This window comes from Pollachius pollachius (assembly GCF_949987615.1).
Source record: "Pollachius pollachius genome assembly, chromosome: 12".
NCBI classification, from domain to species: Eukaryota; Metazoa; Chordata; class Actinopteri; order Gadiformes; family Gadidae; genus Pollachius; species Pollachius pollachius.
The window spans coordinates 20329638-20349174 of record NC_136945.1 but is presented as its reverse complement, the minus strand read 5'-3'; the positions used below and the strand labels follow the sequence as shown (position 1 = coordinate 20349174).

The 19537-nt window shown below is 44.7% G+C and overlaps 1 protein-coding gene across 1 annotated transcript; it reads right to left on the bottom strand.

The window, feature by feature from the left end:
* Window positions 1–7423: 7423 nt before the first annotated feature.
* On the bottom strand, window positions 7424–17543 carry LOC307083753 (immunoglobulin-like and fibronectin type III domain-containing protein 1; the record flags this gene model as incomplete). The annotated part of the gene is made up of 22 exons (XM_079747706.1): window positions 7424–7767; window positions 8545–8841; window positions 9407–9599; window positions 9984–10069; window positions 10182–10490; window positions 10592–10720; window positions 11141–11320; window positions 11622–11918; window positions 12014–12307; window positions 12515–12656; window positions 13003–13142; window positions 13255–13809; window positions 14310–14582; window positions 14685–14850; window positions 15013–15126; window positions 15479–15659; window positions 15959–16004; window positions 16088–16129; window positions 16235–16334; window positions 16664–16803; window positions 17114–17236; window positions 17492–17543. 22 exons carry the CDS (start codon window positions 17541–17543, stop codon window positions 7424–7426), a joined length of 4203 nt encoding a protein of 1400 aa, XP_079603832.1.
* Window positions 17544–19537: the final 1994 nt, after the last annotated feature.

Below are 19537 nucleotides of genomic sequence, written 5' to 3'. Positions count from 1 at the left end.
GTGAGTCTTCCGCAATCTTTACCATACTGGTTAATAAACAAAAAAATACTTGAAGAGCTGGAAGCTGAAATCGACGGCTACTCTAACGAAAACTTTAAAACCATTCGTGAGACCAAACATGTAGACTTAAAAAAAAAGCAGAGCAAACTTTTCCCAAGCTGGCAGTTCAATAAAAATAATCCATATAAGTTGACACAAAAATCAAATATCACAACTTAACTATCTTCCAGCGGTATCCTTGGACTGGATGTCCAAACCGGACGCCTCTCAAGATGTAGAGGCAGCCTATATTCCAATAGGGGATGGCTGAAACCACAGAAAGCCCCCTTCAACCCCAGATGAGAGGGAGAGGGTCGGACCTACCTCAGCACTCGGATCCTGAGCTTCGGTGGTGGTGGTGCCCCTGCTCAGTTCGGTACAGGAGTGTCACCTCCCTCTCTGCTCGACTAGCTAATAAATACTGGAATGCCAGGGATTCTACTACCGGCGTTTTGATTCCTGGGACCTTAGTCACGGAACCGTGTTGGTGTGGGGCTCAGACCTCGCAGGGGGGGGGAGGGTCAGGGGATGGGGAGCGGCTTCTGCAGATGAAAGACTTGCTATTTTTCTTCAAATTCGTCCTCTTGTCGAAATCAACGACCGTCGTAAAAGAGAGTTGAGGTCTGACTCCGACCCGTTAAGATTCTTTATTAATTCATGCACCATCTCAAAGCTGTGACAGCTAAATGCCTCTCACGTCAGCTTTATCGCTCATATGGCTTCACTTGTGTGTCTAAAATACGTTTAACACTCACACATTTAGCCTTGAAAATGTCATGACGGAATATTGAAATAATAATAATAATATAATCCAAATATCTGATAGAAAATGTGCGCAAAGTTGGTGTTCCTTAGATCCTTTGTCTCTCAATAACATTATTATTTGAAGTCACAAATGTCAAATCACAATTGTGAATTCCAGCACTATAAATAGATCATAAATACATATTTGGCATATTTAACTTCACAGACACGCACACTGTACAAAGAGGACAAAGAAATGCCATATTTGATACGTCACTAAAATGACACGCCGTTGACACAAGCTAAAATTACAAGGTGTTTATTAGGTGTCTATAGGCTATTTCGGATGGCATCTGTGTATATAATCCTAGGGCTGAATAATAAGAAAACGGCAAGGACGAATTATACCTACTTTGAAGGAGTGTCATGTGGACAATATTACAAGCTGTCAGCTCTAATGAGAACGAGGCAAAGCCAGAATAAATGAACAATATTCATGACTATTATTGAACCACTGCACTACAGAGAGCATGCCCTACTCTGTACTCTCCATCTGTTACACACAGGGTTGGTGGGATGGCGGTAAATGGGAAGCACAGTTCTGCGTCAAATTAAATGCTTTAGATTTGCAGTCGCATTCTTAATAAACTGTATTCTGTGTCATCGCCACATTTTAAAAGATGGATGGGTGAGAGATGAGAGGCGTCTTAGTGGGTTCTACTAAACTAGGCAGCGGACCTCATTATGCTAACCAAGGGTTCAAAATAAATTATAACAACCCTAATAATTTTAATGACGTGTATAGGGACATCCATGAAAGTTAGAACATAAATCCTTTTCCCTGTCCGCTAGGACAGATTGGCGTCATTATGGCCTTGTCAGCAACGTTAATTAAACATTGATTAATAAGCCAGACAATAAGTCAGTTTGGCGTTTTCATCCCCATATTAATGTCGTCACCTGATGCGTTTTAATGACACATTTCTTGTAGCGAGCAACAGCCCAAAAACCCAAACGATATCCCTTTTCATTCGATTGTTATTTCCTCAATGTTTGAGTCCATAAAAACGAACCATGAGAATCTGCGGGTCAAGCGGCCGCCAGAGGTCTCCAGGGGTGGTGCGATAGCTGCTCCCCAGGGACATGGCCCAGATGGGGGGGTGGAGGTGCCGTAGTGTGACTGGGGAGGAGCCCTGCCATATGGTTCCCACCGGACCTCCTGAAGCTCGATGCCCGTAAGGTATGCAGATTCGTTGTGGGTCATCAGCATCTTTTGCTTTGGCTCAAGCTCCACAAAGTTCTCGTCACATTACTCGCACTCTGTCGTGAAACAAGTACACACCTGCTGGAGGATAAACAAGACGGCGTTCTTTGCTTCCTTGCACATCTGAAACGGATTGGGTCTGCCTCCTTGAGGAGACATACCGAGACACAATCCTCGTTTGAGTTGGTAACCTCGATGGCAATTAGTCACCTGTTTCCTGTGACAATAACACATTGTCTCGCTTGACATAGCATCAGCCAGGTGGTTGTGATGGAGACACAAGCCATTGTCGGTACACACGCAGAATAAAGTTCTAGAACGTTTTGACATACTCTCCAACCAATCGACGGTCGATTGAAAAACCAACATGTTGTTCTATGTTACGGTCAATGACTTGCACCTTGTACATGATCAGCAATTAGGTATTAAGTATTCCAGCAGCAGAGTCTGTGTTGTCTCTCTTTTTGTCTCTCTTATTGTCTTTCTTTGTTTTGCTCTCTCTTGCTTGATTACGGGCAGTTGTTTTCTACATGCGCTCCGGTTGTGGAACTCTATGAAATGAGCCTAGATAAGATGTCTAAGGCTAAGCCGCCATTTTGTTTGGCTCATGTTGTTCTCCTGTGTTTGCTTAGAGAGGTTGTTTAGAAGTGTATTTTTGTTTTAAGCCCAGACTCTAGGTATTGTTTAAAGGTCACTGGCTCTCGGTTATTATTTTTGCCTTGGCTGCACCAAAGCTTCCTTCATTTATTTTTCTGCTCCTGTATTCTAAGCAGCTGATGTAAAATAAACCCTTAGTTTCTTTGAATGGTGCCTGGTTGAAAAGTGTCCTTTCAATACCCCTTTTGCGTTGTTATCCCTCTACTGTGTCTGATACCCATTTAGGGTTGTAGCATTCTACAATTACATTTAGGGAATTTTGCAGACGCTTTTATCAAAAGCGACTTACAATAAGTACATTTGTTAGAAGAAATTTGTCACTGTCGGTACAGCAAGGATGTTCTTAGAACCAAGTGCCAAGCACTAACAATCGCTAGGATAACCCATTCCCTGAAAACAACAAAGATAGCTATGATAAGATGCTACACAATGCTAAGTGCTATTCTAGATGAATTTTATGGGCCACGATGCACCTTGCCCACTTCACTATGAAGCAGGTCGCACGCCGGAGAGGAAATGGAGTGTGGGGCGGCGTCGCGTGCACAACGCACGTCTGAAGATTACATTTTTCTGCCTTATTTTGTGTTCGCGGACTGCGCTGCGACGCGTGGCAAAGTACCAGTTCTGATGTCGTCACACTCGAAGCCTTTCAAGCGTTAATTGGAGTCGGTGGAGCATCCTAAAGCAGACAACCTGACAGAAAGAACTGATGCTCAGAGTATTCTAATGATGTGACTACACACTGCCACACCAACGGATTCCTCACCAGGTTGTCGGTTCGTGTGGCGCCGAGAACATTTTCAGTTGGATTTAGAACTAACGGTCTCTGTGAAGTTGGGTATGATTAAAGTTATGAAAACCGGGTTGTTTTGACTTTCTTAAAACGTTTGTTGTTTCTTGTCTTAAACGTTTTATATACCATTATTAACGTTCAGGAAAATATATTAGAATCTAATTATTTATTCATAATCAATGTTATTTTTAACACACTTTAGCCAATCACTCAAACATATATTAGCCTACATCGTTCTGTGCATGGCCCACCGGTCCCCAAAAATAATGGACCAACAATCGCTTTTCTCCTTTCTCCAACCAATGAGAATACGGTCGGACACAAGCATTAAGACCAACCGTTGGACCGACCGGCCAGAAGGTGTCAGCCCTAGATGGATCCTCTAGGAATTGAGTCATACACAGCCACCATACATTCCTGCTCCTTATCACTCTCCATAGGATTCAAGCGTTGGAAGATTGTTCCTTTTAAATCATGGTTAACTGGTTACGTCATGGTTAACTGGTAAGATCATGGTTAACTGGTTAAATTATGGTTAACAGGTTAGATCATGGTAAGCTGGTTAAATCATGGGTAACTGGTTTAATCAAGGTTAACTGGTAGAATCAAGGTTAACTGGTTGAATCATGTGTAACTGGTTAAATCGTTGTTAACTGGTTGAATCGTGGGTAACTGGTTAAATCATGGTCAACTGGCAGAAGCTTTGTTGATTCGTATCAAGGGGGTTCATTTAACATTACATTGGGTTTAAAAGGGCAGCCTGAGTTCAGTGTGTGACCTGTAATATAAATATGTTAGTGGTTGCTGGGTGCTGACCCCATCATTTGGAATCGTGTTTCAAAATAATGGTTTCTATTAATACATAACGCATGATGTATAACACAAGACAAGATTTAAGGGTGGATTACCACACCGCCTCTCATATAAACCCCCATGTCTCCCGTATGAATTCCATCCATAGGTTTCACCACAGAATGTCATTACATTAATCGTTATTCCAGTCTGGTAAACGTGTCAAAGTGATGGCTGTTAAACAGACATCAGAATGCTACATGACGTGGACACGGGTCACTAGGTTAGCCATGAATTTACTTAAAGCCAAACATCTGAACATTATGAGTCTGGACTGTGCATTTCCCAATGTCCTCAGCTCATTAACTACAGTATTAAGACACTAATCCTTGACCACAGTGGCTGTCAGTCAGCATTATCGTCCGACTGGCACAGTTAATGGGCCTACCTTGTAACTTGCTGACGCAATGTTAAGCCGGGAGTGTAATGTAGAATACGAACACGATTTTGTGTAGTGAAGAGAGCGCGGTTCCGAAGGCGCCAGCCTGTGTTCGTAAAGAAAGAGCTGGCAGTGAAGGATGGGTTGCCATGACGTCACTCATCCTCACAGGACGCAACCCTGTGAGGTGGCAACCCGGGTACAGGCAAAACAAGCCCTCTGCTGTTTATTTTGATAAAATATGAATGGAATCGAAAAAGGGACGAAGAGGTTATGGTTTTTGGTTAAAGGGTTTTGTTTTTCCAGATGCAACTTTTATGTCAAAGTAGAAAAACGCACAGCGGCCTAAGAAACGGTCTAAATTCATGTTTTAGGATGCAGCACAGGGGGAGGATAAGGCACAGTGTTTATCGCGGTGTCTTATCCCCCCGTTGTGAGGAGGACACGTTTTAGGACCCTTTGAGGACACGTCCGTGCCCTAAAAGTTAGCCGTTTATTCGGACAGCCCAAGGCACCCAGGGGGGTGCTAGGTGATTCTGTGAAACCCAAAACCCTGGCACAGTGTTGCTGTCGTCTTAGCAACGCACCACAATACTGTTTGGGTCACGATTTATGGTGCGTTGTAGATATATTTTGGGATGTGCGGTAAATGCTTGTGTGCGAGTCGCAGTGACTCGTGACGGACCCAAGGCCTGGAAAGACGTGACAAGAGGCTGGAGGTTCTCAGAGGCCTTTATTGCAGAGCTACAAAGGGTCAGAGCTGGGGTGTCAACCATGGTAGACATTGCTCTTGAACCTGTACATGTACAAACAGGAAGACCCGTTTTCTAAGGGGGGGGGGCAGAGAAACACTTTGGACAAACTCCGGGCAAACATGTCTCCCTGGAGGATTGGCTCCGTCTTTTAAAAGCAGCTGCGTGTGTCAGAAAGCGTGCGAGCGGTTTCACACGTGTTGCGTATCCGTGTCGCCTGTTAACTTATAAATAAATACACGCTAAGATGGACCCAGCGACAAGCACCCTAGTCACACTAGCATGTGTTAGAGTCTTTACACGCTGAAGATGGCCGAATGCTGATGGCACATGTTCACATGTTTACAGGTCACTCAGCAATGCATTTCAGGTTTTCCTTTTTTCATCGTTTCGGACCTTTATTATTAACTCAAAAAGCTGAACACAAGGGCACGCACGCAGTAAAAGGGAAACTTGAAGCCGTGCAGCAGTAGGCAGTGACAAAGACAGTTTTTTACGGTACAGTAAGGAGAGAAGCATATCAGGAGTAGTAAGGCATATCTATCTGCACTTTATTAGACTATGATTAGCTTCAACAGTTGGACTGAGCATATGTTTATAAGTCAACCAATCCAAAAATACTAATTAATAAAATTAAATATCCAATAAAACACGTTTATTTGACAGGTGAAGTTATTTTTCATGTTTTGTAACTTGTTCGATACAGTGGCATGTATTTGGCTAAAGGCAGCGCTGTTTGTCTGATTTGTTCAGCAAGGTTTTTTTTTTTTTAATACATTTGCATGTACTAACCATTCAAAACACATAAAGCAGAAGTCATGACAAAATTGTATCAAATAGTAAATGAGCAGCAATTCCAAAAGCAAACTATATGCTTTTATTAAATCAGCAACATATTAGATCTGGCAAAACTCAAGAATTAGGCCTGAAGTATTACATAAACAGAAATATTGAATTTACCTACTTCCCCTTTGATATTTACCTTCATCTTAAATTCTTTACTTCTGTTAATACATAAAAATTGCACCATTGTAAAACACATGAATCACCTCAGACAGAAATACTGTCTTCAGAAGAATGTGCATTATTGATGTCCTATGCATTTAAATCGAAGCATTTCTTGGGAGATCCTCCGGTTTTTTTCCTTAATCTGAAAAATGGAGAGCAGAGAAAAATATATGAACACATACAAGTGAAATCCATCCATCCATTTCTCTCACTGCCTGCTCCTAATCTGGATTGTGAAGGCCTGAAGCCAATGTCAGATGAGGGCGGAGTCACTATGAATCAGACACGAGTCACAGGCTGTTCGTGGTGAAATTAACTTCACTTGGTCTCTACGAGTCTCCAGCAAACCTAACTAGGGTGTGTGTTTGTGACTGGAAACCCAGGAAGACCATGTCCTAGCAGCAGGGGGGCCCTCGACTGCCATGCCACTCCCCACAGACCCTACGGGCAGGGGTTCTCAAACTGTGGGTCGTGAGCCATGGGCGGCTCATGGGACACACAAGGTACTGGGTTTGAGAATGTTTGAAGACTGAAAAGGGTAGTCCTGTGTTTTACATTCATATTTATGGCATTGAGCAGACGCTTTTATCCAAAGAGACTTGCAATGAGTACATTGGTCAGAAGAAGAGAAACAATAATATCTTGCGGTACAGTAAGGATGTTCATAGAACCAAGTGGCAAGCACTAACAATCGCTAGGTTAACCCATTCCCAGTACACAACAAAGACAGCTAGGATAAGACGCTTACACAATGCACAAGTACTATTTTTAAGTGCAAGGACGTCAATTTTTAATTCAAGTTTAAATTGCTGAAGACGTCACTTTTTGGACGTGTGAATGAGAACGTGTGACCACTTTAACGGGTGAAAACAATAACGGGCCAAAAGTGCTCCCTCAGTGGGGTCACGGTACAAAGCAAGTCCAGGAAGCCCTGCTCAGTGCAGAGACGCACCTTTCACGGTGAGTTTAGTGGAGCACTCCACTCTGCCCAGCGAGTTCTGCGCGGCGATGGTGTACTCCCCGTTGTCCTTGGAGCCCACCCGCAGGATGACCATGGAGCACACGCCGCAGGTGTTGGTGATGTGGTAGTTGGTGTTGGTGTTGAGGCTGATGCTGTTGCGGTACCAGGTGATGCTGGGCTTGGGGTTCCCGGTGACGGCGCAGGTCATGTAGCACTCGTACGTCTCGGGGCTGCTGTGCATCTTCAGCGGTACGGTGAAGGAGGGCGCGGCGTCGAAGGTGCAGCTCTTAGTCTCTGGCATTTCCAGCTTGAACTTCTCTGAAGGTGAGGGAGAGTGGGTTGGAGGGGGTCATGTCAGTTCAACAGCGCAACACACACAGCGCTCGTTCGGGCTGATGTAACTATGCGTGTTATGTTGTCAAAGATGGAAGGCCAATTAAAAACGGCTCATCCCACCGGGGCGTCGGGTTCAGCAAACTAAGCAAGATAATTAAAAATAGTGTTGATATAAGCTAAATATATAAAAGTGTGAGATCTGGTCTCTCTTTTCACTTTGCTTTGCAGCAAAGTAAGCAGAACATGAAAAAACATTTTTACCCCCAAAAGTGCAACCCTCCACGGGTTTTGGGATGCATCGCAAAGCAATGTGTAATTTGCGAGAGAGCAACTCCTGTATCCATTTACATTCAGGGCATTTAGTAGAGGCTTTTATCAAAAGCAAGCAACTAACAATCAGTACATTTATCAGAAAAAACAGAAGCAACAATATACCGCTGTCGGTACGGTAAAAATGTTCATAGAACCAAGGGCCAAGCACTAACAATGGTTAGGTTAACCCATTCCCCGTATTCAACAAGGAGAGCTAGGATAAGACACTACACAATGCTAAGTAGTGTTGATATAAGCTAAATATATAAAAGTGTGAGATCTGGTCTCTCTTTTCACTTTGCTTAGCAGCAAAGTAAGCAGAACATGAAAAAACATTTGTACCCCCAAAAGTGTAACTCTCCACTTAACATTAAGTACATTAAGTGCACTTTTAAGTGCGATCCCCATCGCGACCCTCGCCATCTCGTTAGGAGCTTTGAAACCCACCTCTCCTCTTGCCCACCTCCCAGGTGCCCGACTCTGAGGGCTTCGACAGACCCATGTCGTTCTTGGCGTAGACGCGGAAGTGGTACTGCGTGCCGGCCATGATGTTGATGGCGGTGAACTTGTTGTTGAACAGGCACTCCGCCACCGTCTGCCAGGTGCGCTTGACGGAGTCTCGCTTGGTGACCACGTAGTGCAGCCGGTCGTCCCTCTTCTCGTCCGGGGAGGCGGTCCAGGACACAGTCACGGTGCCGGGGACGTTCTGGTCCAGCTCCACAGGGCCGGGGGGCTTGGGCTCGTCTTGGGGAGATAAGAGGGGGGGCGGAGGATTTATTGCTTTCTGGTGTCATGGTGGAGCTCGGTGGAGGACAGGGGGAGGAGGGGGAATGGATGGGTTCCAAGATGTAAACAGCAAAAAAAATATGAATAAATAAAGTAAATCTATGCAAACGATATGGGAAGTAGCTGTGACAGACAGCTGAGGTAGACATTATAAACGCTATATGCAGCATTATTGCAACTAATTACACAGATACATGGACATCATTTCACTTAATAATAGAAAACACCTGAAAATCTATTACTACACTGTATCATAAAGGCACAGTATAATTTGTGTCGCCACCAGCCAGGACATTTCTTTTTAATCATGCACAGGTACTTTTCAGCTTAAATCTCAATGTTCTGGTTCCTTTAACTACTCACACCACTACACACTGTCAAGCAGTGTCTAAACACATTTTAACTCCTCTTTACGTCTCATGCAGCAAATAAAACCCCTTCATTGCGCGGTTTGTTTCTAAGTTGCCCTGGATGAAAAACGTTGGATAAATCTGAATCCATTGCGTTAGCTCCTCAACGCTACCTGTGACTCTTATCTCAAAGCTGAAGGTCTCCTGGCCCACGATGTTCTTGACCAGGATGGTGTAGACGCCCGTGTCGGTGCGCTCGGCCGAAGGGAGGAGGAGCTGGGAGGAGGTGTCCGTGTTGCTCACCGTCACACCTTTAGTCAAGGGTCCCGCGTCCTTCAACCACAGGATTTTAGGCACCGGAGAGGCCTACAGGAGACAGGAGAGCAGACGTCCTGGCACTTAAAAACAGTACTTAGCATTGTGTAGCATTCCCTAGCTATTTTTGTTTTATACAGGGAATGGGTTAACCTAACAATTGTTCGTACTTGGCACTTTGTTCTATGAACATCCTTACTGTGCCGACATGGATATATTGTTGTTTTTCTTCTTCTGACAAATGTAGTTATTGTAGGTCGCTTTGGATGAAAAGCGTCTACTAAATGCCATGAATGTAATTGGGGAGAGCAACAGTTTCATTACTTATTTCTGAAGACCACGTTACAGTACAGGTAGGGAACTTTAGGAAAAGTAAGCTGTGGTACTGCATTGCATTTGGTTTGACATGTTTTTGTTTGGGTGTTTTGGTCAAACCTCAAAATTGACGTTGATTCTCGCTACGTTCCCGGTTCTTATAACGTTGAAGCTCTTCATCTTCTGGTCAGTGAATTTAGGTCTCACTGTAAACAGGGGAAATATGTCTTCAGATATCCTGTATTACAATCGAGTGAATTCTGGAGGTTACGGAAAAAGTATTTGTGCATTGGAATTCGTTTTTTTGATGGACCTAACCTGGAGGAGGCATGGCGATGATGTAGTTGTCCAGTTCCTGCGCTTCTCCGTCTCCTCCCTCGTTGGTGGCCAGCACTCTCACCCAGTACATGGCCATGGACTTCAGACCCATGATGCTGTAGGAGCCCATAATGATGGCACTCGAGTTACAGCGACTCCATTCCGTGTTCTCCGCTGGTCTGAGCTCCACAAAATACCCCTTGGCCTCATCCTGCACCCCTTCCTCCTCCCTGGGTTTGGTCCAGGCCAGGGACAGGGTGGTGTAGGTGGAGTCTGTCACCTTCAGGTCGATGACGCGACCTGGTGGCTCTGGAAAGTGGACGTTGTTTTAGTGAGGACTTAATGAATGATTGCTGTGGTTAACTCGGCTTCAGGACGAGCATGCTCCGGTGGTTTGGCTTGAAACGTACGCTTTGGATCTCTTGCGAAGACAAACTCGGACGGCGAGCTCGGCTCGCCGGCACCCGAGATGTTGACAGCTGACACTCTGAACTCGTACTCGAACCCCTCCACAACGTCTTTCACGCCGTACTTTCTCTCTGTTTGAGGAAGAAGAGGAACCGGGTTATCAAGACCTGACGAACACGATCTATCAGTAATGAGGTAATCATGCCATATATTACCTCATTCCTGTACGTCCAGGCACTTAATATACGCACTTATTGTATGTTGTACTTCCTTGCACTTAAAAAATAGTACTTTGCATTGTGTAGCAGCTTATCCTAGCTAGCTTTATTGTATACGGAGATTGGCTGTAATTAACAATTGTTACTACTCGGCACTTGGTTCTATGACCTTCCTTCTGTACCGACAGCGATATATTGTTGTTTCTCTTTCGTCTGACAAATGTACTCATTCTAATTCTTATTCTCAATGCCCTACATGTAAATGTACACACAGAGGTCTCAGAAGAAAGCAGAAATGATGGTCAAGGTTGAAACTTGAATTTAGCTTCCTACCCTTGATGGGCTCCTCCGGTGGGTTTACTTGACCCCACAGGTTGCTCCCGTTCTTGCGCTTCTCAATGTTGTATCCCAGAAGGTTGGTCCCTCCCGTGTTGGACGGTGAGCTCCAGGCCAGGTTGATGCAGTCCTTGAACGCGCTGACCACCTTCGGCGTAGAAGGAGCGCCAGGATAGGCTGTAGAAAAAAAAATGTCCTGATATTAAATATCTATTGACTTGTCATATCGTCAATTTAATTAAATGTATTTGCATAGCCCTTCATCAGAGGTACAGTCTCAACGGGCTTACAGGTTGGGAAAAAGAAACAACAACAGTAACTAGGAGGTTCCCCCACTGTGAGAAGGAACGCAGAGGGATCATCAGGAGTGCAATGGGTGCCATAATTAACATACATTCATGCATACAGGCAAAACATTTTTAATCAGCGATGGGGTGGTGGCCATCACACGTCTCCATAATACCGTGCTGACACTCACCTTTGGTTCCAGCCTGGAGGTCATCGGTCTCGATCATCTCACTGGTGCCCTGTGCGGTTTCAGCCCTGATGTGGTAGCAGTACTTCCTTCCGTGGTCCACGTCTAAGTCTCTGTACTTGGCCTCCGGGCCGATCTTGCCCAATTTCTTCCAGCTGTTCCGTCCGATCTGCTGCCGCTCCAGGATGTAGTCTGTGATGGGAGAGCCACCGGCGTCCCTGGGGGGCCTCCATTTAAACTCAACGGCACTGGCTGAGCTTTCAATGACCTCCACGGGCCCTAGTGGTGGTGTTGGTTTATCTGTGAATAAAGAGAGGGTCACCGATTGTTACTGTAGTTCAAAAGTCTTCTACCAGTTTGACTTTGAATCATTGGTTTTCATCGGCAAGCCATACCCAATACGTTAAGCTGGGTGATGGCCTCAAAGATTCCAAACTCGTTCCTTAGCTTGATCTTCACCTCCCCGGAGATCTTGCGCTGGCACTTGATGAGCACCAGGCGGGAGCGTGTGGAGGACTTCTCGATCTTCACGTGGCTGTCCTCCTGCACCTCCTCGTCCTCGATGAACCACTGGATCTTCATGGGCTCTCGGCCCTCGAAGGGGATCTCGAAGGCCACGTTCTGTCCCACCTTGATGACCGACGGCTTGGCGAACTCTTCCAGATCCTCGCTCTTGAATCTGGGCGGATCTTAGGATAAAATTGTCAGAATGATTCAAGGATATAATTGGCTTTAGATAATTTAGGAGAAGCTTCATCACCAAGGACTTGAGGACAACTAGGCTAGCATGGGGACTAGGTTCATTCTAGACAACGTACCCCTTTATGCTACCAAGAATGCTGCTGTAATATTTCCGTATAGTCATATGGCATTCTTACATAGGAACATGTAGTTACCTTCAACAGTTATTGTAGCCTCTGTTTTACGTCCATCGGCTTCAAATCTATACTTTCCAGTGTCTTCTTCCTTGCACTTTTTGATTGTGAGTTTGTGAAAGACGCCATCTTTGCTAATGCAGACATCTTCCGTGGATGTTAACTGAAATCACACAGAAAAAGACAAATGCTTATATTTCCAAACTCTCTTACATCTTTTCTCAGACTTTTGATTTTCATTTTGAATGTTGCTTTAATAGTTACTTCACTGATACCATTGGGTTATTTCCAGTTATTTAATTCACTATTACTATCAAGCATTTATCAGACGCTTTCTTAATTATTAATGAGTAGAAAATGGTATGGCGGGGTCAGCAAGATGCCTGACCGGCAGTCTGCAGCCAGACTGTCGATATTGGGATCAAACCCGCCACCTTATGGCTTGGAGTAAAACTCCATATCCACCATACTATCCTTCCTCTATCTCTTAACCGACAGCCATTCCTCACCTCTACCATCTCTAAAGTGTCCACCGCTTCTTTGTACCAGACGCCATCGCAGTCCGCGCTCAGCTTGCAGACCAGTGCAGCCTCCGTGCCAATCACAGGGCTCACATCGGAGAGACCTTTGGTGAAGTACACGCCTGGGTCTAAAGATGACACACCACTGTTATCAGCTGGACTTCCCAACCCCTCACATTCTCTCATTCCTCCATTGTTGCCCTGCATCATTGTTTGCAATCTCTCTACGAGGCATCTCACCGATGACAGCGTCAGGAACCACCACTTTCCTCACTCTCTTCTTCTTCTTCACAGGGGCCTCTTCGCCTTCCTCTCCCTCCACCGTTTCCTTAGCGACTGTCCCTTCAGCACCCTCCTCTTCTCCCTCTTCCTCTCCCTCTTCCTCTTCCTCTTCTCCCTCCTCCAGCTCTTCTTCTTCCTCTTCTCCTTCCGCCGTCGCCTCAGATCCAGCCGCTGCGCCGTCCTTTTTCACCGATTTCTTCTTGATCTCCTTCCCGGCCGCCTTCGCCGCCGCATCCCGTTCCTTCTTTCCGGCCAACGCCGCCGCCTTCTTGGCAGCCAGGGCCTCCGCCTGTTTGGCGGCCTTCTCCGCTGCCTCCGCCGCCCTCAGCGCAGCGGCCTCCGCCTCCACTGCGGCCGCGGCCTCGGCTGCAGCCGTCGCCCTGGCGATCATCTCCTCTCGCTCCTTCAGCACGATGGCGTTCTGCTCTGCGGCGATCTTCTGCAGGTCCGCTCCCCCTCCGCCGGCCCGGGTGGTCCTGCGGGTCTTCTTTTTACCGGTCCCATCGGTGTCCGCTGGGAATGTGATCAACATTTACATTTAGGGCGTTTAGCAGACGCCTTGACCCAAAGTGACTTACAACAGTTCATAAGCACGTTTACACATCGGCGGAAGAGTCAACCACGCAAGTCGACAGCCAGCTCTGTCGGGAGCAGTTAGGGTTAGGCCACCTCAACACTCGGCTAGGAGGAGACAGGGATCGAACAAGAAACCTTCTGGTTACAAGTCAACCTGCTCTATCTACCCCGATCAACAGCATTAATTTACCTATGTCATTTATTTTGTCCCATTTAGGAGACCCCCTTTGTCCAAAGCAAATCAAATACGTTCCATTTATGAGCACAAAGGGGTGAACCAAGCGTCTGGGTTGTAGAATGCCTACAGCTCCGGGCTGTCAATATTGGGGTTTGAAACCCAGTGCCTCTCGGCTGGGAGTCGAACTCGCTTAGCCACCAGGCAGTCCTTCTCCGTATTTAGTGCTTCCAGTCAGAGTGCTACGGATAGCGACGGTTACCTTCCACAATGAGCCAGGCGCAGCAGGAGTTCATGCCGGCCGCCGCAGCGTAGATGCCCTTGTCCAGCTGCTTGCAGTCCTTCACCACCAGCGTGTGGATCAGCATATCCTCCGACACCTCGATGTCGTACTTCTCGCCTTGCTCCAGAGGGGCGTTCTTCATCGTCCATTTGATGTTCGTCATGGGCTGTGAGATGACGCACTCAAAGACGGCGTCCTCTCTCTCCAGCGCCGTAACCTCCTGTATCTTCACCAGGAAGTCCACGTTGGGCACTGCCGGGGAGGGGAGGGAAGCAGTCCTGGTTGGTTGCATTCAGCATACGCTGCGATGTGAAGTTGGAAGCCAAAATGGAGCGTTCCACAAAAGGGCCTTACTTTTGAGGTCGGTTGAGAAGATCTTGACGCCGTTCACCTCGACTTGGTACATTCCAGCGTCTTCGGGATCGACACCGTTTATGCTGAACACAAACTTCTTCCCTACTTGCTTCAACCCGTGTTTGACTTCTGTTTCATCAGCGTTAAAGGGGATCATGACTCCATCCTGCGCAAAACGTGGAGTTTAATAATCATTGTTTATCGAAGTTGTTATTACCACAATCATTCAGAAATATGTATCGTGATCATAATCAATAATAGGAAAATGATTGCAATCCATTATGTATAAAATATAATGGATTGATCCCAACCAGGAAAAGTTCCTCACCTTGAACAGGAAGATCTTATGGGCTGGGTCCTTCAGGGACATTTCAAGTTCAAACTCTGCCCCTCCGTCGTCTCTCAACTCTATGGGCTTTAGGTTGCAGAGTCTTTCAACTACCTGACATGTAGAAATGAAAACCCAAATGAAATGCTTCGGCAAAAATGGCATGTTTGAACTCGCTTGATTTGTGTTTCTCATTCATCTCTGGTGTGTCTGCCTACGGCCGGAGATATTTGATGATGCATATATGAATAAAAAAATCGAAGAAATATAACAGATCCTTTGGGTCCAAAAATCCGGTAAATACATACTGAAACGCTCTCCAAACGCCATGTACAAGAGATAAAACTGCTTAACTTGGATTTAATGTGCAAATTATTACATATTATTACATTGATGTTATCTCCCAGTCCCAGGCCAACAAAGTTTGAGAAGCACTGGTCAAAGCGATGTCACAAAACGACCAAACCTTAGACTGCTCTTCCTCGCGCTCTATCTTCTTCTCGCTCAGTTTGGTCAGCATTCTACGGAAGTCGGTCACTCCGTACTGGAAGCAGATGCTCTCGTAATCCTTCTTGTCCGCGCTCATCAGCAGCTCCCAGAACCTCTCATCTATCTCCTTCTTCTCCTCCTTTGGCTCTACTTCCACCCTATCAAACAAAACGCCTGATATGAATTGCATGAATGGCTTTAGCCATGTTACATTTACGCCTACATTTAGGGTATTTAGCAGACGCTTTTATCTTAAGCGACTTACAATATGTACATTTGTCAGAAGAAAGACAAACAATGCATCGCTGTCTGTACAGTAAGGATGTTCATAGAACCAAGTGCCAAGCACTAACAATTGTTAGGTTAACCGTTTCCCTGTATACAACAAAGATAGTTAGGATACGATGCTACACAATGCTAATCACTATCTTTAAGTGCCAACTAGGTCATTACTCACCTGGTTTTCAAATTCTTTTTGAAATCTTCTGGCATCTCCCGGACGGCTACAACAAGACAAAAAGTGTGGTTATGAAATTATACCGTTAGCTGTTTCTGATTACAAACTGAGTGTACTTGAGGAATGTACCTGTTCTGGATTGTTGCAGGGCTTTGGTCTTCTTGTAGCCAACTAATAGGTGAAAGAGCAGAATAAACACCTGATTAAACTAGAAGGAGGAGAGAAGGATCTTCATACAGAAGACTACTGCCTGGCGTTGAATTCAAAGAGTTTTACCTTCAATCACATTGAGACTAGCGGTGACGACCGCTCTTCCATACTCGTTTGTGGCAAGGCATTTGTAGGTGTCTGAGTGTTCCCCTGAAACGTCCGGTATCTACTTAAATGGACCGAAATGAGGATGATTATTATCCGTGAGGCAGAGATCAATTAAAGGCAGTATTTATTTTAAATGTACCATATATCTCTGACTTTCAACATGGCACTGTCTATCAACTACCCATTTTTTGAATTCTAGAAAGAATTTAAGCCTCAGCTCATTCAACCAGGACATTTGTTTTATCTTTCTCTCTCAATACATTTTTTTCAAATTGAAGCAAAATCCAGAAGTACAACATTTTTAGAAACCCCTATGACTGAGGATTAAAAGTTTAAGAGTGCTGCTCTGTAATGGCCAGAGCGCCGTTACTGGACAAACCTGCTCACCTGCAGCTGGTGTTCCCCCGAATTTGCATCAAAAGTGATTTTGTACATTTCTGGATCGTCTAGTTCGCCATCATTCCTGATCCATGTAACGGAAGGTGTCGGCTCTCCAATAATGATCGCTCTGAATATAGCCAATTTCCCTAAAACAACACAAAATCAACCTTATTCATCGCCAAACCAGTTTTTCTCCTTATTTTTTTAATAATAATAACGCTAACAATATTTAACATTCTATAAATGCACCTTTTAAATGGTACATTACTAAATACTTCCTACTTAGATTTTCTGCTTTGCAGCAAGCACCACATAACACACAGTAAAAACCATAAGATAGAAACGGATGTCCACTGATTGAGGGACCATGCAGATGGTCAGATGTTTGCTGACTAAAGGACCATTCAGATGGTCTGATGTCTGACTAAAGCATCATGCGGTTGGTCGGTACCGTACCTTCTTGGATGGTCAGGGCGATGGGTTTGCGGGTGAAGTCCGGGGTGGACATCCTCTCGGGAATCTCCTCAACATACTGGGTGATCATCACCCCGGGAACCTTGGATCTCTTTTTAATCCTCACTGTTGGAAATCAACCAGTAAGTAAGAGCAAGAACCAGTAAGAGTAAGAACCAGTAATGGACCTTAAACTAATATGAGCAACATGCTACATCGGTGTATTATCACCACATGTGAATAGATATCAGTGAGACTTTCGTCTAGACTTAATGCCATAAATTTGATGATTAAAATGAAATCAATGACTTTTAATTCATCTACGACTTCTTCATATGTATTCATATATTCATGAACAGATGTAGTATTAGTTTAACTCACCCTGCCCTGGAGCAGTAGGCTCCTCCTCCTTTGTTTTGCGTATCTTAAACATGTCGGCGTTTCAGATTCTGACAAATACAGAAATTCATGATGTTAATGTCTTCTAGGAACACTCGATCTGTTATCAGATTAACATCAGCTCTCCAAATGCGCTTTCCGCTCGTGATCTTACGCCAGGCTGACACTGAACGTGTATCGGGGATGAAGGATTGATGCTGGGACTCTCTGCCCTAAAGAGATGGTATTTTAAAAAGCTCAGGAAGACAAAACTTTGATTTCAGTTTCCATCACCAGATGGTCCATCTGGACCCTGTAGGCTCCCTGGATGGGTTTGGGGAGACTCATGCTTACTTTGTTATCATTATGTTTAACAGTGGAACAATAAGCAAATATCTAATATACATAAACATACAATATGACGTAAATACAATGTAACATCAATATAAAAAAAACAATCAACATTTTATGTTCATATTTATCCCAAAACAATAATCAGATCGACGTATTCTTTAAACTTAAGTAAATGACATTAGCACATTATTAAAAATGTTAAGAATAAAGATTTAAAGCTGCATTGAATATAAATTATATATATATATATATATATATATATATATATATATATATATAAATACACTTTGTTAAAGGTAATAGTTCAGAATAAATGTATTGGTCAAAACGGGGTGTAAGAAGGGTTTCGCTCCATCAGAAGAACATGTTTACGAGCTGGGATCGTGAACGATAGCAGCACCCGTGATCCACAGAATGCCTAGCATTGCACCCAGCCCAGACCCAGCAGTTGACCTATGGGGGCAGGGGGTGGCATGCCTCGTGAAGCTGTCACTCAGCAACCAGGAAGTGACGCAAGTGGCCGATTTTAAATGGAGCCGGGCACATGAGCTCACATGTCTCGGTAATCCGACTCTGATTGGCTCTCAGCACCTGGTTATCTCTCAACAATGTCTGCAAAGCCGTGCTGTTGCCACCTGGGATTTATCTGAGCGGTACCCCCGGTCTCACGGGAACCACGACAACGTTATCATAACTAAACCCGACAATATCATCTGCCAGGATCAGGTTCTGAAAAAACCAAATGTGTGAAATAGTGCCTTGTTAAGACATGCATTGGTAAAGATAAGTGTTGCTCTTAATGCAAACACTTTTTCAATTCGGGAAAGCCCTGCAATAATTAAAAAATAGTTCCACTTGGTTTAAAGTGGTACACACGGAAAAGAGATCATGCATATAAACTGTGATTAATAAGCTCCTCAGTTAATGTTCCAGGCCTGTGAGCTCCGTCTAGTGGCTATGCCTGTACAATCCTCTGGTCATGTCCTCTTTACACATTTGAGATAGTTCACTCAATGACCCAGCTAGGCCTTATGTACTGAGTGTCCCCAACATGAGAGATGGTGACATCGGATTCCTTGCGTTAACTTGCGGTCCGACTCCTTACTGTTATGGTGCGTTAACATGTGACCTTCAACCTTTAATCTCTAATATTCATGATTATATTATACTTCCCCATGAGCTGAACTTCATGACATTCTTGATATTTTTAACACATTTAACATTCTTGTTCTTTACCTATAATCTATTTATAGTTTGTGTGACCTCACAACTCTTTCCCTACAACGTTTTTACTTTTTCTCTTCACTGTCCACAAAACACTTTTTTTAATTGAAAAACATTTCAAAACACCGATGACTGATGACTCTATCTCATTGCAGAACCCAAAGACCCACACAGGGAGTCCAACTCGCAAGCCTTCAATCTCTGCAACCACGATGCACAATGATGATGTGGCGGGTGTTAAAATAAACAGATAAACACTGATAAATATCCCATCTGCTGGTTCTTTTATGAGAGATTGCACTTACTTGATACAGACAAAAGTGCTCCCCTGCCTGCCAAGTTCCCGCTGATACTGAGGAGTGTAGAGTGTCCGCCTTGTGAAAGGTAATAAAGAGCCTCTTTAGATGCTCAATGCAGGCTCGCAGGGCGGCACCGGCTCTGCTCCATATAGGTTTGCTGACACACGCGTGG